Source organism: Cavenderia fasciculata (assembly GCF_000203815.1).
Source record: "Cavenderia fasciculata unplaced genomic scaffold Scf_ET2XIPL01CNAVH-3, whole genome shotgun sequence".
NCBI lineage: Eukaryota > Evosea > Eumycetozoa > Acytosteliales > Cavenderiaceae > Cavenderia > Cavenderia fasciculata.
In genome coordinates, this window is record NW_004457723.1 from 420,437 (window position 1) to 439,417 (window position 18,981).

The window sequence follows — 18,981 nt, forward strand, 5'->3', positions numbered from 1 at the left end:
ATGTGGTGGGTTAATTTCACGGTCGAAAGATAAGATATGATTTACAATAATTATCAATCTATCTCTCACTCACTCACCCTAACCACTGTTGTTTATTTTACAAACTGGTGAATGAAAATATTAACGAAAAGTATTCATAATTCATGAAAAGAATAACCAGACTTTTGAATGTATTGTATTGTATGGAGACGTGAAATCATCTTTCAATGTTGTGTTTTGTCGTCGCTCGCTGTTGTTGACAACAATACTACTAAATGATAGAATGAATGAATTGATTTTAATAGAATAAATTTATAATCCAATAATAATCCACCTCTCTTGTCTATTTTTTAAATAAAGTTTAATTTTAGAATTTTAGTTTGTATTTTTTTAATTTATTTTTTTTTGTCAGAGCAAAGGCAAAAGCCAACCCAAACCCAAGGAATCAAAAAGGTAAGGAACAAAATTAAATTGGGCAATTGAATGATTAGTCATCCAAACCATCCAAACCGTACCATTCCACATTCACTTTTAACATATATAGAGAGAGAGAGATTTATTTACAACACAACAAAAAAACAAACAATATCATTGGGAAAAGAATTTTAAAATTTTTATAGATCCAACTTTTTGTTTCAAATTAGTAAAACTACTTGATTCGTAATCAAAGGTTTTACAAAAACAAACAAAAAAAGACGAGTCTCAAAAAGAGAGCGATAACAGCAGAGAAAGAGACTAGACTAGACTGTGACCAACAACAACCATTTTTATATTTCATTGTTGTTGTTTTGTTAAAATCATTTTACAATTTTTAATCCTTTGCTAGCTATTATTATATTATTAATAATATCTTTATATGCATTTTAATATATACACTATATTATTTATTATTATGATTTATAAAATTAAATTTAAATATTTATCAATTTAACATTACCATATTGTATAATTAACTTTTTTAATTTGAATTAAAAACAAATACTACCTATATATTCCTATATTTAAATATATTTATATAAATATTTATACCATACACTTTTATTTATATAAATACAAACAAAAACAAAATCAAAAAATGAATTTCAGGAGCAGGTAATTAATCATTGTTTAATATTATTATTATAAATATTTAAATATTTTTTGATCTACTCTTTTTAAAATTTATAATTTGAATTAAATAATTAATAATATCCAACCCCCATTCCATTTCCATTTAATTAAAATTATATGTATAATAATAAATTATTAATCTCACTTTTTCTTTCTTTTATTCTAATTATTATAGGTTTAGTAAAATATTAAAAAAGGTGTTTCCACCTCAACATCATCAACAACAGCAACAACAACAGAGTCAACAACTAGATCAACATTTACAATTTGAAAAGTTAAATAATTCAACAACTACAATGGAATTATTTAATTCAATGGAATTAAATTTACCTTATGAAGTTATACTTTATATTTTTTCTTATTTAAAGTGTAAGTTTTTGAAAAAAACAAAAATTATAAAAGACAAAATTTATTGATTCATTCTATTCTTTTATTTTCTTTTTTATTTAGTAAATGATATATGTGAATTAAGATTAGTATCAAAAACTTTTAACAAGATATGTTCAGAGTATTCATTATGGAGAACATTTATAATCAAGCTATCAACAGCCACCAAACCACCACCTAGAGTATGTCATACAGCCGTCGTTTACAATCATAATATGTATGTCTATGGTGGTCATCTTCCAGATAGTCATACATTTATTAAAGATGTTAAAAGTGATTTACATGAATTCAATTTTGGTAAGAAAAAAGATATATAAAAAAAACAATATAAAGTACTAGTTGAACTAATTTAATTAATTCATCTATCTTTTTTAGATAAAAGAAAATGGGTAAAAAAGATAACCAAAGGTACACCATTACCAGAAAAGACTGAACATAGTTCAGTAGTATACAAAGATTCAATGTATATATTTGGAGGTTATTCTGGACCACAAACCTATTTGGATGTATCCATTTACAAATTAAATCTCGATTCTCTCGAAGGCAGTATCATTGAAACCAAAGGAGATATATTACCACAAGGTAGATCTGCACATTGTTCCATCGTTTGGGAACACTATATGTATATTTTTGGTGGTTGGGATGGTACTGAAAGTAATAATTCTTTCTTTAGATTTAATTTTTGTAAGTAATTTAAAAAAAAACAAAAATATATATTATATTATATTTGTATTAACTTTTTTATTTAATTCTCCTCTTTTTTAGTGAATAGTGAATGGCAAAGAGTACCATCAAGAGGAACACCACCACCATGTATTAGAAGTCATAGTTGTGTATTGTATGATCACTTTATGTATATAATTGGAGGTTATGGACCAGAGGGTCACACTCAGTATCCCTATTGTTACGATTTGTTGAGTGACGAGTGGATATCGATGGCACACAACAAGGATGGTCCATGTTCGAGATCTAGACTACGTAGTGTAGTCTATGACAATCACATTTGGTGTCTTGGAGGTTGGGACCGATCCAACTATTACAACGATCTGTGGAAGTTTAATTTAGAGACACGTACCTGGAGCAAGATCTATTCAGACTTTGAACTCAGTGGTATCGGACAATACTCGCTCGTCACCCACAAGAACAATCTCTACATTTACGGTGGCTACAATCCAAACACTTGTTCACCACAACCAAACCTCTACACCTATATGGTTGGTCATCCACAATTACACGATAATGAGATTATGAGTCTAGAAAAGATTTATGATGATAATGATGAAATGATCATCGATGATGAAGAAAATGAAGATGAAATCGAAATTGAAATGGAAAAACAAGAAGAAGAAGAAAAACAATTACAACCTTCACAACAACCATCATCATCCACATTATTTGATATTGAAATGTCAGACAGTACTAATAATAATAATTCAAATAATAATGAAATTAAAAATAATAATATTCAAGTCGAACAACAAGAAATCATTTTACCTTCGACAAGTTAAAGGAGGAAAAAAAATAAAATAAAAAAAAAAACAATTATTTATTTTAAAAATAGATTTACCATCCAACTTGTGTAGTAGTATAGTTTCTGACCTTTAGTTTCAAAAATAGTTTTGTGGGGGTATTGACCTAGGAATTTCCTACGACCCTCCTTGTTTTCGAAACAGCGCTTTGAGGTAAACTTAAAACCGTCGTCAACTGAAACCACTCGTTTTTGAAAAACCAATTTTTCAACTGGCTCTGTCGTACTGTCCTACTGTTGGCCCCAATGCCATTGCAAGTATCTTGTTTTGGCAAAGGTTTTGGCTTCTTGAAAGGGCATCTTCAGCCATCTTGTCACAAATATCAAACTGCCGTTTATTTCAAGAAATTGAACATGTACCGAAAATCGGTCATTATCTTCTCCTCTCTCACTAAGGATCTCTTTGCACAATGCTCGTATCTATGGTACACCACAACAACAACAAAAATAAAAAAATATCCTCATTGTGGGGTGGTAGTTAAAATATCAAACTCGAAACAAAAGAATCAGGGGGTGGAAAACAGAGCAATGAAAGTCTTGTTGGTCAGAACTGATAACAAACACATTCCTCATTACAAATCTTATAAATAGATTAGAGAACAAAAGAAAAGAAGATTATTTAAATTTTTAAAATTTAAACAACAACGAAATAGTAGAGAGATAAATAGATCACACAAAACAGAGATTTAATAGATACATAGAGAGATAGATAGATAGAATGAAAAGAGGAGCAATATTCTTTTTTGCCGAAGGGATGGCATATATTGTTATATTTTTTGTTTTTGGTATACAATTACTAAAAGAGATATCTTATAGTAAAAAGATAAACAAAACAAAATACTATAAATCAATTCCTCTTGTAGTATTCTTTTTTAATCAAATAGCATTTTTTTGTATGTGTGAAAAATAACAACCCACAAAAAAATAATCCTATTATCTCTTTATTAATTTATCTCTCTACTCTATTTTTATAGTACGTATTCCTTATGGTATACTTTGTTATGTTTATGATATTGATGAACCATATGAAAATCCAACTGTATTTATGTTGTACATTGTTGCCATTCATTTTTATACTGTAAGCATAAAAGAAAAAGCAAAGTAGGAAAATATTATAAATAATAATATTAATATTTTTCTATTTCTTTCTATTTTTTAAGATATCATGGTACTTTATATTACTTTGTTGGGTAAAGTTGGTAGTAACGTTTTTCTCAAAAGATAAAAAGGTTGATTTTAGAAGAAGTAGAGTTGTGGAATATATAATTACGGTGGTCATCATTTTAACTTCGATATTCCATGTGGTCATTATAGCACTCTACTACAAATACCCCAATAATGACTATGATGTATGTTGGCGTTGGTTCTTTGGTATGATTGCTGCCATCATCTTTATCTCTTTTACCTTTTACGGATCGAATCTTATTAGACAACTGTCTGGTTCCAACAAGGATATCGATGTTGTCATTTTAAGAAAGATGTACTTTTTACTTGGACTATTGGCCTTTATGGGTCCGGTATTGGCAGTTTTAAATCCAACCTATTATTACTATGCTAGAAGCAAGGCTCCTCAAGATTGGTATAATCTAGTGTTTTACGGTATTGAAATCATCAATTCCTTTGCAGTATTGACTCTTTTAGGTCGTAATCCACTCCTTTTCAAGATTAGAGAGATGGTTGGTATATCAGAGATTTACCACGGTCTCCAAAAATCAACCATCAAGTTGGGATCCATGACACGAACCAATAGTGACCAATCGGGTGGTCACTCACTTGACAAGATGTCATCTTCTCAAGGCAACAGTTATTCCATGACTCCTTCCATCTCTTCACCTGTTGCAGACTCTACTTTGCAAACTAATAATAGTACTATAGAAACAAAGAATATTATTATTGTTGATGGTGCTGATATTGATTCATCACCTGACAATAATAATGATGAACAACCTTAAAAAAAAACCTAAAGAAAAAGAATAAGAAGAAGAAGAAGAGAAAGAAAAAAAAGAATAAGAACTATTGTGTAAATATATTAACAAACAAAACAAACAACTATTACAATTACAATTAATTTTTTTATAAATAATAATAAATTAATAAATTTCAATCAAAGAGAGAGGGTTAATGTAATCTTTACTTTATCTCCCCTATAAATTATAAATTAATCAATTTTTATCATACTTATTCTTTTACTTTGATTTTTGACCCAAGTATAAATACAAGGTATATAATATCTGTTTTGTGAAATAAAAAAAAAAATGAAATTAATTAAAAAAATTGAGTTGTGACAGTGCAAACATTCCGTCACCTTCTGTTGAACGCTCTCTCTCGTTCAATCAAACTTTTAATTTACTCATTACAAATATAATATATAGTTATAAAGTAGTTGTATTACTAGTACAAGTATTACTTTTTTTTTTTAAACAAATAGAATGGGAGTAGAAATCACTCAAACCACATCATATCAACCAGTACCAACTCAAGAGGACGATGTTTCCTCTATACCAGCCCCAATCACAATCGACCAAGAGGTTCATGTTGAAGAGGGAGTAAATGACTTGGCTCAAGCACCCAAGGAAGGCTTTGGTGAGAAATTTAAATTGTTCCGTTACAAATTATGTATTGTTATGGTTATCTTGTTACAAGTAAGAAATGAATAGAGAGAGAAAGAGAGAGAGAGAGAATAGAGGGAAGTGATTCATTGTATACTAATAATATATATATAATATCTTTTTTTTATTACTTTTATTTTCTTTTTTTTTAGGCATTACCATTAACCAATTCATTATATGGTCCATTGTTTATTGCACCAATCTTTGGCGCTATTGTATTATTCACACGTAGCACTCTTCTCAGTTCAATTCATTTCATCACAGCACTCGTTTATTATGCCTTTTATGGTTACACTTTCATCATTACCATCTATTTGGCCGTTGCAAACTCTAGTTATGCAGTTACTACTGTAACTTGTGGAATTTTCTTTGTTGTCTTTGTAAGTATAAAGAAGATAGAAATGAGAATAGAATGAATCAATCAATCATTTATTAATTAATTAATTTATTACTTTTTTAAAGTCACTTTTAATTAAAGCCTATGTTAGATATTTGATTTTCATTCATAAATTAAACAAGACAAAGTCATGTCAATCATCATCACATGAAGCCAATGTTATCATTGTAAATCATGAAGAAATCAATAATGCCCAACAACACCCATCATCAAGCTTTGTTGTTCCAGACCACGTATACCCAGGACACCAATTCCAACAACAAAACTATGTCCCACCTCCACAACACCCAGTCTTCCACTACTATGGAGGATATCCACAAAACTTCCCACCACAACCAAATCAACAAGCTGGACAAGTTCAACAACAACATCCATCCATTCCAGCTGGTTATTATTTGGTTCCAATCCCACAAAATCATATTCAACAACAACAACAACAACAACAAAACTAAACTAGACCCAAGTTTTGTTTATGTTGAAATGAAAACAGACCATTTTTTGTATTTTTGTATCATTTACCCTTCATCCATCCATCCATCCATGTTTATTCTTCTTTCTCTAAATTTCTCTCTTTTTTTTGACAATAACAACAACCCCTTTACACATATTTTTTTTGTCCAATAACAATTAATTTGCAATAAAATCAATCCCCACTTTTAATTCAACGGAAAAACAGATTCAATTAAAAACTAATATTAATGATAATAATAATAATTTATGGTTGGTTGATTGATCATTCCCCCTTTTTTTTTTTTCCATCGATGTGTTAGCTAAAAGGGGGTGGTGAATCTATACAAGAATGGTATTTTTAATCACACCCATCACCCACGCGCCAACTTGACCTAGTGTGTGTTGGTTTGGTTCATTGATCATTCTTGAAAATTATTGATCCCATCCCTGTCCTACCCCTATCTCTTTATTGTCAACAAATTCATCCCTCCAAAATATTTAAAATAATATTATTGGTATTATTACTTCTCCTCTCTCTGCTGATGCTTGGTTGATTTTCAAATTAATTGACGACGATCCATCATCATCATCATCATTAAATATAAATTAATATTTCCTTTAATTTCAAAATATATCTATCTTTTTTTTTTTTTTATGTTTTAATAATAATAATAATAATAATCAAAAGAGTTCTCTCAATTCCAATCACACCGTTTTTACTTAATACAAAAAGTTACACCATAGTTTTAGTACTTTTCTACTTTAATAACAACAGTAAAATAGTTTGAATCCAAATTATTTGAAACAATTTTTCTTGCCGTTTTTTTTTGCAATTTTTTAAACAGTTCCTCCACACATCTATCATTGCGTAAAATCAGTGTTCTATTACTCATTCCCCACAAAACATTGTCGTTTAATTTATTTATTTTTATTTATTTGTAATATCAACAACATATATACTTACTTTTCGAAAAATGCAAGGAGAAGATTTAGAATCACGTGAAGAGCAAAGATTAAGCAGAGCTTTGCAAGGAAAGGTTGGGGCCAACAAGAGAGCTTCGATTTGGGCACCAGTCCAAACCAAGCCCACCACTCAGGTGCCCGTCAACTTTACCGGCACACAAAGCTTGACCGCGGTCGACACGGCCAGCCCATACGCCAACACAAGTGCATTGGCCGACGAAAAGATGCGACAGGAACAGGCCCGTCTCAAGAAATGGGGTCTCGACACAAATGGACAAACACAAGAAACCTCAGAGACATCCTCGACCGCGTCCACTCCAGGTCTCCAATCATCACAATCTTTTGAACAACAATTTGACGACAAGGCCGTACTCGAGGAACGTCGTCTCACCAAAATGGGTCTAAGTTCCACAAACTTATTGGATGATTATGTTGTCCCTGCCAGCAAGAGCACAACAACTGCCGCCTCCTCAAATGTTGACGAATCATCAGTTGACAATTCATCGATTCTTTCACATGTAGATGGTACACCATCCGAAGAAAAGATGCGTCAAGAACAAAAACGTTTGGAACGTTGGGGTCTTACTATTGGAGGTGTGTCCCCTCCATCGGCATCTGCCACCAGTACCCCAGTTGTCAGCTCTCAACCATCTAGCCATATCCAACAACCACCCACTCCAACTTCGTCGGCCACCCCATCCTCCCCCTTTGCAGTTGGACAAGCTCAAACTGTCGCCTCGCAATACAACTTATCGGTCGACTCTGTCAAACCATTCCTCGACAAGATCATATATGCTGCCAAGTCTGTCAAATTAATTCTCCACAAAAAATCATCCAACCACGAAGTCACTATTGCCATCCTCATGGATCTCGTCCAACAATCGGCCTCTTTTGCCGTCAACCTCTCTGCCGATCTCCCCATCTCTTTTGACATCTCTCAATCGGCCGGTAAACTTGCCGGTGCCGTCAACGAACTCGTCAAAGGTGCTCCAGATCGTGAACCAGTCCAAACTATTAAAATCTATGAAGAAATTCAATCTCTTCTTGGTTTATTATATTTGGGTGTTGTTGCTCATTAAAAATGGAAATCAAATCAAAATTAAAAAATTCATTCCTCCGTCATCAAATCATCAAATCATCAATCATTATTATTATTTATTAAATAAACTTTGTACAAAAATAAATTTAAACTATACTCTCAAACTAAACAAACTAAAATAATACAAAGCTACTACTTTAACCTTCATTTCTTTTTCTCAAAATCACCTGACTTGACACTTTTTGACACAGACAGACCGAGAGAGAAAACTGTCGTTTTTTAGTTTATAAATACATTAATACTCATACTACTACGACGTTTGTTTGAAAGAGAGAAAGATAGGAGAGATAGATAGGAGAGAGATAGAGATGGAGGAAATAGAAATAAAAAGAAAATATGAAGGAGTTGTAATGGATTATTATAACAAGACAATTATGGCACCAATGGTTAGAGTATCGACTCTACCAATGAGATTACTTGCATTACGTCAAGGTTGTGATATTGCCTATAGTGAAGAATTGATCGATGTAAAGTTATCTTCAACAAAACGAGTTGTAAATGGTAAAAAAGAAAGAAAAGGATAGATAGAAAGATAGATGGATAGATTGAATGATATACTAATCTTATCTTTGTCTTTTTGTAGAAAAATTAAATACAATTGATTATATTAGTAAAGATAGAGCAGTTGTTTATAGAACATGTGAACAAGATAGAAATAATGTTTTACAATTAGGTACTGCTTCATCTGTATCTGCTTTAAAAGCTGCTCAACATGTGTATGTAAAATGATTGATTGATTATCATGTGATTAATTACTAATTAAATATCTTTTTATTTTATGGTTTTTAGAGTAAATGATATATGTGCAATTGATATAAATATGGGATGTCCTAAATTCTTTTCAGTTCAAGGTGGAATGGGATCAGCATTATTATCAAAACCAGAGACGATCAAGGATATATTGACAACGTTGATTCGAAATTTACCGGTTCCAGTCACTTGTAAAATTAGATTATTAAAGACTGATCAAGAGACTATAGATTTGTTAAAGATCATCGAGTCGACTGGTGTCAGTGCGATTGGTGTTCACATGAGAGAGATTCCTGAACGACCAAAGGATCCTGCTCATTGGGATCGTTTGGCTACTATTCTTGCCAATTCATCCTACTCTGTACCAATTATTGCCAATGGCGACATCTATACTCACCAAGACATTGATAATGTTTTAAATCAAACAAAGGCAAATTCTGTCATGATTGCTAGAGGTGCCATTAGAAATGTTTCAGTCTTTTCAAAAGATAAATCTTTAAAATCTTTTCATCAAATTATTCAAGATTATATTCAAATTGTAAAGAATAGAAGAAAATAGAAAATAGAAAATAGAAAATAGAAAGAGAAAGAGAAAAGAAATATAGATATACTAACTTTTTATTTATTTTCTCTCTTTTCTAGGCATATGAAAAAGATAATTTATTTCCAAATACAAAATATGTTGTTAATCAAATATTAAATGAAAATGATGAAACCAAGACAGAAAAAGCAAGACAAACATCTGTTGTAAAGTCAATGAAAGATTTATGTACTATTTGGGAGATGACAAATCAATATGAACAATTTTTAAATCCTCCTACTATACCTATATTAATGGAAAATCAAGAAGAAAATGATCAAACAAAATCAGAAGAATCTTCATCAACAACAACAAAAAAACATACAATTGATGAAACGATTCAAGAAAATATTAAAACAAAGGAACCATCTATAAAAAGATTTAAATCAAAAGAAGAAGATCAAGAACCTCCTCTTCCATCCATCTCGTAGATTTTAGAATAAACCAACATGTTTAAAGAATAAGAATTTATTATATCAAAGAACAACTCTTCAAAGTTCATTTATTATTTTTGTAATCAAAAAAGAACTGGAATGCAACAATCAACAGTGACAGTTCAACAACTCTTGTCAAATATCAACTTGTTGTTGGTGGATTTCGAATGGCAGCTTGTGTGTTTCCTGTAATACTAATTAAAGAGAATAGACAAGATACAACACCGCACGCCATCACAAAAAATGGAGAAATCTCATAGAAGATCCGAAGCTTCAAAAGATCATGATTTTTATTTATTTTTGCGATTGATTGGTTGGCGGGGACCCTCCCTTTTGTTGGTTGTTGACTAATTCGATAACATTCTCAATCGATCAAACAAATACACCAACAATCGTGTGTACAAAGAGAGAGAGAAATAGAATATGAAAGTAGTAGTTCAGATTATACTCATTGCGTTCATCTTTTGCATTCAAAGTCTAAATGCTCAGATATTATCTCCAGCAGCGCGTAAGAAAGAAAGAAAGAAAGAAGTGATAAACCCATTTTGAAAATTTAACTCCAACTCACACATAGTTTATTTCTATTCTATTTCATTGTCTATTCTAGTTGATTCAGCGATATGGATCATTCGTCAATACGGTAGCACCATAGGACAAAATGCAGCGAGTATATGTGCATCTCCAGCATTCATATGTTCAAGTGGTCAATTGATTAATGTGTGAGTAGTAGTAGTAGAATAATATTAATAATCAAATCATATGATCAAACTATGAACTAACTATCAGTGATGTTATCATATCTATATCTATCTATATGTAGTAAGATAAGTAAAGAAACCACTACTTTTACTTCAACTGGATTAGTTCCAGATTCATCATTGACTAGTCTAACGCTGCCAGAGTGTACTCAATTCGATATCCTCCCGATCAGTCTTTACAGAGGTGACCCTAATCAATCGATATTGACCAGATTAACCAATGTCCCAAAGGTTGCATCTCTAAAGTATGTTGGATGATATATTAAAAAAACATATCAATCAATCAAACTAACTTTAGAACTACCCTACCCTTAACCTTACCCTTAGCATGGAAGATGATGTAATTTCAAATATTCCAATTGGGTTCCTCAAACCCTTTACTCAATTGATGAGCATGGTATTAAGCTTTGGTAATGTTACATCGATACAAGAAGCTTCATTTGAAGTGACCTCTACAACACCACAAAATGCTTATTTGACCTTTATTGCTTTGAAAAGCTACCCATGGTTCAGCAATAGCTCTGCATCGTTGGTATGGAGAACATTGAACCTGTTGAGTATGAACATTAATTCAAGTGCAGCTGACGCACCCATTTCTCTCACCTTCTCTCCAACTGTTTTCCCAAAATTGCAATTGCTGCAACTTACCAACCTAGAAGCCCCGACTATCACAGTTACTGCAAGTTTCCTAAATATGTATGTTTGACTTTGTGTGACTGCTATCTGCAGCTTCTGATTATTTCTAACGACTCTAATATTTATTTAAACAACATAGACTTCTTTTAGCAAAGTATACCAATGGCTTTGCATTGACTGTTCCAAATCCTGGTAAAGTAGCTTTTTTGTAAGTAATAGTTTGTAGTCTCTATATGTTTTTTTTGATTATTTATCAAACAACTAATTAAACTATTATATTATTATATAGGAGAATGGATGGTAAAACAACAGTCTCACCTCCATTGGAGCAATTTGTAAATTTAACAGGTTTGACCGCTGCTTTTTTCGATTCCAATATCTACCCTTTTACAACATTCCCTCCAAAATTGGCAAAATTGTATGTTACCTTTTATGTAGATGTAATCTAGCCTAGTTTAAAAATGCTAACAATATTATTATTATTATTTGGTTGATTCATTTAGTTCCAAACTAAACTCGGTTATGACTACACTTCCAACATCACCACCTCCACCTGCATCATTTAAAGAGTGGATATATCAATCGATAATAGGACCTGTAGTAATTCCATGGGAGGCATTGACACCTGATAATACATCAAGATTACTTGATATTAGTAATAATCCATCACTTGGTGGATCAGTTCCAGATAGTTTCTGTATCAACAGGATCAACATTATCAATACTAATATCGGTAGTATTCCAAGTATGTTGTGTACAATTTTGAAAAATAACTATTTATTTATTTATTTAATTATTTATTTATATTAGATTGTTATTGGTGTTATTATAATGATGTATCTGTTATTAGAACAGATTTACCATTGCCCGCTGGATTTACATGTCAACCAACAATCGATCAAACTACAGTTTACACAAAGGGGTTCAAAACTAATATAACTGGTAATTTACTCGGTTATGGTATTAATCAAACAAGTTATACTCTAACTCCTGTAGTTCCACATAAAATTTTAACGTAACTATTTATTATTTATTAAAATGATTTATTTTATTAATTAATATTCTATATCTATCTATCTCTATCTATATTTAGATTATTTTATCCAACAAATGGTCAAGAACAAATATTATCATTTAAATTAAATGAGAATCAAGGTTATACTGTAACCCTTAGCGTTCTAGAAGTTGGAATTATTTTAACATCGGTCACTGCTGACCAACAACCAAACCAAAAGGTATTGTTCACTTGGTCATTTTTATTCTACAATAATAATCTTCAACACCAATTCATTGCATCTGGACGTAATTGTGCAATAGTCAGAACCCAATACAACTCTGTCACTGGAAGCTCATCAGTCACTTGTGAATTGGATATCAATCAGTTAAATACTGCAACTTATACTTTTATGGTATCAAATGCTCATAATCAAGAAACATTCATTGTTCCTTTTAAATGTATGTTATAGTAGTAGTAGTAGTTTATAAAAAATGGACTAACACAGCTATGTTACAATATTACAGATTATCCTAGATTGTTTTCAGGACAAGTTGATTCAAACAATCAAAGTTTGATTTACTTGTTTGGTGATTTTAGACAAAATCATTCTTTGGTAAATATTACAATCAACAGTAAAATACAATGTAGTGTTGTATCATCGACTGTGGATTCAATCAATTGTACATTATCAGAGAGTGCTGGTTATGGTCTTGCTAGTGTCAGTATAGGAGTTGATGGGTATCCATTTGAAGCAAAAGACTTTTTATATTTTACAGCTCCAAATAATAATAATAATGGTTCAACAACTACCACAACAACAGGTGGAGGCTCAACAACACCTCAATCACAATGCCAATCATCGACATCAAATTGTTATGGACATGGATCATGTGATGTAAAGGGTCATTGTCAATGTGACAGTGGTTATAATCCACTTGATAATTGTTTGACTAAGTGTATGTAGAAAAAAAATATTTATTAAAAATTAAAAACAACAAACTAATTATTATTTTTATTTAATCCAATAATAGTTACCAACACAACACCTACTACCAATTCAACAGCACCAACATCATCATTTGAAATTGATGGAACTAAATTTGATTTTGAATTGGTTGCTATTCAAGAAATTGATAATGATGGTAATGTAGTTGCAGAGTTGATGACAAACAGTTGGAATGCAACAATCAACAGTGACAGCTCAACAACTCTAGTAAACTATCAACTTGTCAATATTAGTAATGTATTGTACATTGACACTATAGTTGAAGCAATGATATCATTCTCATCACAAGCAAGAGATATCCAATTTGGAGATCAACTGCTCCACATCAACCCAAACTCAATCAAATTAGCATTGAATATCACCAATTGGCAATACAGCAATCTAATATCAACACTTCGAGTTGTATTTAGAACCGATGTCAATATGAATCAAACGATTGAATATGACTGCAAACAACAATCGATATCGACATTTTCATATGATCAACTATCATCAACCATTCAATATCTTAGAGTAATCAAAGATAACGTCCAATACAATGGTCGATTCATTGATTATGTATTATCAGATGGTAGACCAACATTCTCTAAAACAACATTAATCAATCAAACAACCAGTCAACAGTCATCAACAACAATGTCAACATTGATTGGAGTATCACTACCTCAATGTCAATCATGTCTTCTTGACCCTGATTTCACACCACTTTTCATCGACAACTCTCAAAGTGAATGTGATTCAACCAACAGTAAAACATGGAAGATTATTGTTGGTGTTGTTGTTGGTGGAAGTGTCTTGCTAGCAGCCATAGTTGGATGTGCTATCTATCTCAAAAATTCAAATTTCAAATACTCTAAACCTATCATATTTATGAAAGCACTTAAAAACAAGGTGTGAACAGTAGACATACAAATAACCTGACTACTTGTACAATAAAAATTAATCACTCCTTTTTTTTTTTTAAATACATTAGCAAATTCCAATCCTTCTAATGTTGTTGTATACCTTCATTCTTATTTATTGTTATTTGTTACTACTAACTAGTAGATCGATAGTCCATCCTTTGGTAATATTTAAAAAAAGGAAAAAAAACCTGGGCGGCACCAACAAAATTTTTAGTGATTCTGTTCTATGATAGTTTGTATTCACGCGTGATATGATACAGATATCTAGATCTTTGTTGTGTTGCGGTGTGACAATGAAGAAGCGAGCGACCATGGTCATGTTCATTGCATTCGGTCGAAATGGAGAAGGATGGATGGACAATTTCTTTTCTAATCATCAACAATGAAAGATAGAATCAAACAGATAACAACAACATTTGTTATTCTATTTTATTTATTATTTATCAGTCAGAGTACAACAATCACCACAGCCCAGGGTATCCCTGCCTCTGAATGTAAGTTTTTTTGTTCAACTGGGCAATAAATATAATATGATTATAGTTTCTAACAATGATTATTTGTGATGGTCTTTCTTTTAATATTTATTCTTTAGTAAACTCTGCAATATGGATCATTCGACAATACGGTAGCACCATTGTACAAGAAGAAGCGATCATATGTGCATCTCCAGCATTCATATGTTCAGGTGGTCATATCGTTAATGTGTGAGTATTTATTCTTTGTACAAAATTTGATTGAATCATTATTATTATTATTATTATACATATTTTGAGTTTGTTTGTTTGATATTAAAACTACTATCTATCTTTGTTCACTATATAGTTTAGTGAATGCCGCAACCACTACATATTCTGCATCTGGAGGGACGGGAATGCCTGACCCACTCTTGACGGTCATTGATTTACCGCAATGCACTAGATTCGACGTTCAACAAACCATCCCTTATATCGCTGATCGTAAGCAATCCCTTCTCGATAAATTAACTGGCCTTCCAAACCTTGCTACTTCATCGTACGTTATTATAATAATTTTATAGACTCTTATATTTTAATTTTTGTTAACAGTTGGTTGACCACTCCTATCATTTCCCATTTCACATATCCAGAATATATGAACAATCAATTCCAAATATTCCAGTTGGTTACCTTAGATACTTTCCTAAAATGACATCTATGACTTTGATCCTTCCAAACGTGACTGCATTCCACGAGAGTTCATTTGAAATAACAAGTCCTTCAATCGCTTCAATGACTCTCCAACTTTCCAATTTAAAAAATTTTCCATCGTTTACCAACAGTTCTACATCGTTGGTTTGGAGTTCATTAAAGACCTTTGTGTGGGGCATTAACCCTTCATTTGCCGTTGCCCCCATTTCATTGGATATGCCACCAACCGTTTTCGCACAATTGCAAACCCTTCAAATTGATATGATCACCGCCGGATTAGTTACCATCGCTGTCAGTTGTAAAACAATGTATGTCATTGATTGAATACATTATTATTATTATTATTATTAATATTTTGGTTTATTTATTAATTCATCCATCATCATATAGGAATTTTAATGGACTTGCAACTAATCGATATAATCTTACTGTTCAAAGACCAGAGGTTGTTGAAACACTGTATGTATTCTTTTTAAAAGTAAATTAAATTACTAATTAATTAATCTACAACCTATCTACTCTTCATTCTATAGAATATTGAGTGGTATTTCTACAGTTTCACCTCCGTTACACCTTTTTACAAATTTATTGACTCTGACCACCAATTATCCAAATACCATCACTTACCCTTTTTCAATATTTCCTCCAAAATTACAAAAAATGTTTGTATACATCATTTAGTTTGTTCTAATATTAATATCAAATCACTAACCATAAATTACTAGTACCAAATTCGATGACTTTATGACGACACTTCCAACTACTCCATTACCAACCTCTAATTTTAAATGGTGGCAATATCGTTCCTTGACAGAACTGACTATCATTCCATGGGAGGGATTGGCACCAGACAATACAACAAGATTACTCGATATAAACTACAACAATAAGGTTGCTGGTTCAGTTCCAGATAGTTTTTGTGTCAACAAACTCTGGATAACATCAACTAATATATCTAGTGTTCCAAGTAAGCAAGACAAGTTTAGTTTATTAATGACTATAATTATAACATTTGTTTAAACAAATATTTAATTCAATTTTTTTTTATTAGATTGTTTCTGGTGTTATAGGCAAGATACAACTATATTCCAAACAAGTTTGTCACTGCCTACTGGATTTACATGTACACCTACTATTGACCAAACAATCGTTTATACAAAGAAATATAGGGGAATTTTAACAGGTAACCTTCTAGGCTGGGGGAATGGTATCGATAGTCCTGCTCTTATTCCTATCATTCCACACAAAATGTTTGAGTAACTATTAATAGTAGATTCATAGTATTTTTTGAAAATATTATTAATATTAATTCATTTATTTAATTATTTTATTTAGATTGTATTATCCTACAAATGGGTTTATAACCAATACAACTATTCAATTGAACTCCAAGGCTCCTTATTTGGTCAATGTCAATGTTTTAGAGGTTGGAATTACAGTGTCGACTGCCAATGTCACTCAACTATTAAATCAAAAGGTTCAATTTATTTGGTTGTTTTATTATTACAATAGCCAGCTTGTTCACCAATTCCAATCGGTATCTGGGTTGTTGAATAGTACTTGTGTTATTGTTGCTTCACAATACACCCCCATTGAATTGATTCAAGCAACTATTACTTGTCAAATGGATTTCAATCCATCTATACATTCTGGTTCATCTTTTGGATTTGAAATATCAAATGATCACAACAAAGAATTTTACTCTATTCCTTTTACATGTATGTTAACTTTAATTCTATACCGATTTACAAAATTGTAATTATTAATTCCCTTTATGAATTCTAAGACTATCCAAGATTATTATCAGGACAAGTTGATTCGAATAATCAAAGCTTGATTTATTTATTTGGTGATTTCAGACAAAACCATTCTTTGGCAAATATTACAATCAACGATAAAATACAATGTAGTGTTTTATCATCGACCGTGGATTCAATTAATTGTACATTATCAGAGAATGCTAATTATGGTCCTGCAAGTGTTAGAATCTTGGTAGATGGGTATCCATTTGAAGCAAAAGACTTTTTATATTTTAAAAATAATAACAATAATGGTTCAACAACTACTGGTTCAACAACTACAACTACTGGAACAACAACAAGTGGAGGTGGACCAACACCTCAATCACAATGTCAAGTATCGACATCAAATTGTTATGGACATGGATCATGTGATGTAAACGGCCATTGTCAATGTGACAGTGGTTATAATCCACTTGATAATTGTTTGACTAAATGTATGTTTGAAAAATATTAGAGAATAATTATAAAGTTTGTGATTCTTTGCTAATTTATTTTTATTTTTGTCTAATAGTTACCAATTCAACACCTACTACCAATTCAACAGCACCAACATCATCATTTGAAATTGATGGAACTAAATTTGATTTTGAATTGGTTGCTATTCAGGAATTGGATACTGATGGTATGGTCATTGCAGAGTTGATGACAAACAGTTGGAATACAACAATCAACAGTGACAGCTCAACAACTCTAGTAAACTATCAACTTGTCAATATTAGTAATGTATTGTACATTGATACGATAGTTGAAGCAATGATATCATTCTCATCACAAGCAAGAGATATCCAATTTGGAGATCAACTGCTCCACATCAACCCAAACTCAATCAAATTATCATTGAATATCACCAACTGGCAATACAGCAATCTAATATCAACACTTCGAGTTGTATTTAGGACTGATGTCAATATGAATCAAACGATTGAATATGACTGCAAACAACAATCGATATCAACATTTTCATATGATCAACTATCATCAACCATTCAATATCTTAGAGTAATCAAAGATAACGTCCAATACAATGGTCGATTCATTGATTATGTATTATCAGATGGCAGACCAACATTCTCTAAAACAACATTAATCAACCAAACAACCAGTCAACAGTCATCAACAACAATGTCAACATTGATTGGAGTATCACTACCTCAATGTCAATCATGTCTTCTTGACCCTGATTTCACACCACTTTTAATCGATAAATCCGAAAGTGATTGTGGTTCCAGCAGCAGTAATAGTACAACATGGAAGATTATTGTTGGTGTTGTTGTTGGTGGATTCGCAGCCATTGCCATTGCTCTTGGTACTGTAATGCTCATTAAAAAGAATAGAATCATCTCTCGTCAAAACAAAAAAATGCAAAACAAATTAAAGAATATGGATATGTAACAGAAAGAAATAAAAGGGACAAGATACAAACAA

The 18,981-nt window shown here is 31.5% G+C and overlaps 7 protein-coding genes across 7 annotated transcripts; 6 read left to right on the forward strand and 1 right to left on the reverse strand.

Moving 5' to 3' along the window:
- Positions 1-143: 143 nt before the first annotated feature.
- Positions 144-2,984, forward strand: DFA_07007 (Kelch repeat-containing protein; the record flags this gene model as incomplete). Its single annotated transcript, XM_004366828.1, has 7 exons — positions 144-175; positions 392-432; positions 600-639; positions 1,265-1,458; positions 1,540-1,773; positions 1,852-2,160; positions 2,242-2,984. The coding sequence occupies 7 exons, from the start codon at positions 144-146 to the stop codon at positions 2,982-2,984; spliced, it is 1,593 nt and encodes a 530-aa protein (XP_004366885.1).
- Positions 2,985-3,212: 228 nt separating this feature from the next.
- On the reverse strand, positions 3,213-3,314 carry DFA_07008 (uncharacterized protein; the record flags this gene model as incomplete). Its single annotated transcript, XM_004366829.1, has 1 exon — positions 3,213-3,314. One exon carries the CDS (start codon positions 3,312-3,314, stop codon positions 3,213-3,215), a length of 102 nt encoding a protein of 33 aa, XP_004366886.1.
- A 408-nt stretch (positions 3,315-3,722) lies between these two features.
- DFA_07009 (uncharacterized protein) lies at positions 3,723-4,956 on the forward strand (the record flags this gene model as incomplete). Its single annotated transcript, XM_004366830.1, has 3 exons — positions 3,723-3,819; positions 3,979-4,082; positions 4,165-4,956. 3 exons carry the CDS (start codon positions 3,723-3,725, stop codon positions 4,954-4,956), a joined length of 993 nt encoding a protein of 330 aa, XP_004366887.1.
- Positions 4,957-5,433: 477 nt separating this feature from the next.
- On the forward strand, positions 5,434-6,462 carry DFA_07010 (uncharacterized protein; the record flags this gene model as incomplete). The annotated part of the gene is made up of 3 exons (XM_004366831.1): positions 5,434-5,646; positions 5,766-5,993; positions 6,076-6,462. The coding sequence occupies 3 exons, from the start codon at positions 5,434-5,436 to the stop codon at positions 6,460-6,462; spliced, it is 828 nt and encodes a 275-aa protein (XP_004366888.1).
- Positions 6,463-7,434: 972 nt separating this feature from the next.
- dct (dynacortin) lies at positions 7,435-8,502 on the forward strand (the record flags this gene model as incomplete). The annotated part of the gene is made up of 1 exon (XM_004366832.1): positions 7,435-8,502. One exon carries the CDS (start codon positions 7,435-7,437, stop codon positions 8,500-8,502), a length of 1,068 nt encoding a protein of 355 aa, XP_004366889.1.
- Positions 8,503-8,896: 394 nt separating this feature from the next.
- dus2l (tRNA-dihydrouridine synthase 2-like protein) lies at positions 8,897-10,283 on the forward strand (the record flags this gene model as incomplete). The annotated part of the gene is made up of 4 exons (XM_004366833.1): positions 8,897-9,023; positions 9,106-9,238; positions 9,312-9,810; positions 9,915-10,283. 4 exons carry the CDS (start codon positions 8,897-8,899, stop codon positions 10,281-10,283), a joined length of 1,128 nt encoding a protein of 375 aa, XP_004366890.1.
- Positions 10,284-10,529: 246 nt separating this feature from the next.
- On the forward strand, positions 10,530-18,948 carry DFA_07013 (uncharacterized protein; the record flags this gene model as incomplete). Its single annotated transcript, XM_004366834.1, has 22 exons — positions 10,530-10,599; positions 10,894-11,005; positions 11,107-11,289; positions 11,372-11,740; positions 11,820-11,888; positions 11,970-12,098; positions 12,184-12,425; positions 12,491-12,695; positions 12,774-13,135; positions 13,202-13,633; positions 13,709-14,574; positions 15,040-15,082; positions 15,181-15,292; positions 15,411-15,599; positions 15,694-16,062; positions 16,145-16,213; positions 16,288-16,416; positions 16,480-16,721; positions 16,806-17,010; positions 17,090-17,472; positions 17,541-17,990; positions 18,068-18,948. The coding sequence occupies 22 exons, from the start codon at positions 10,530-10,532 to the stop codon at positions 18,946-18,948; spliced, it is 6,111 nt and encodes a 2,036-aa protein (XP_004366891.1).
- Positions 18,949-18,981: the final 33 nt, after the last annotated feature.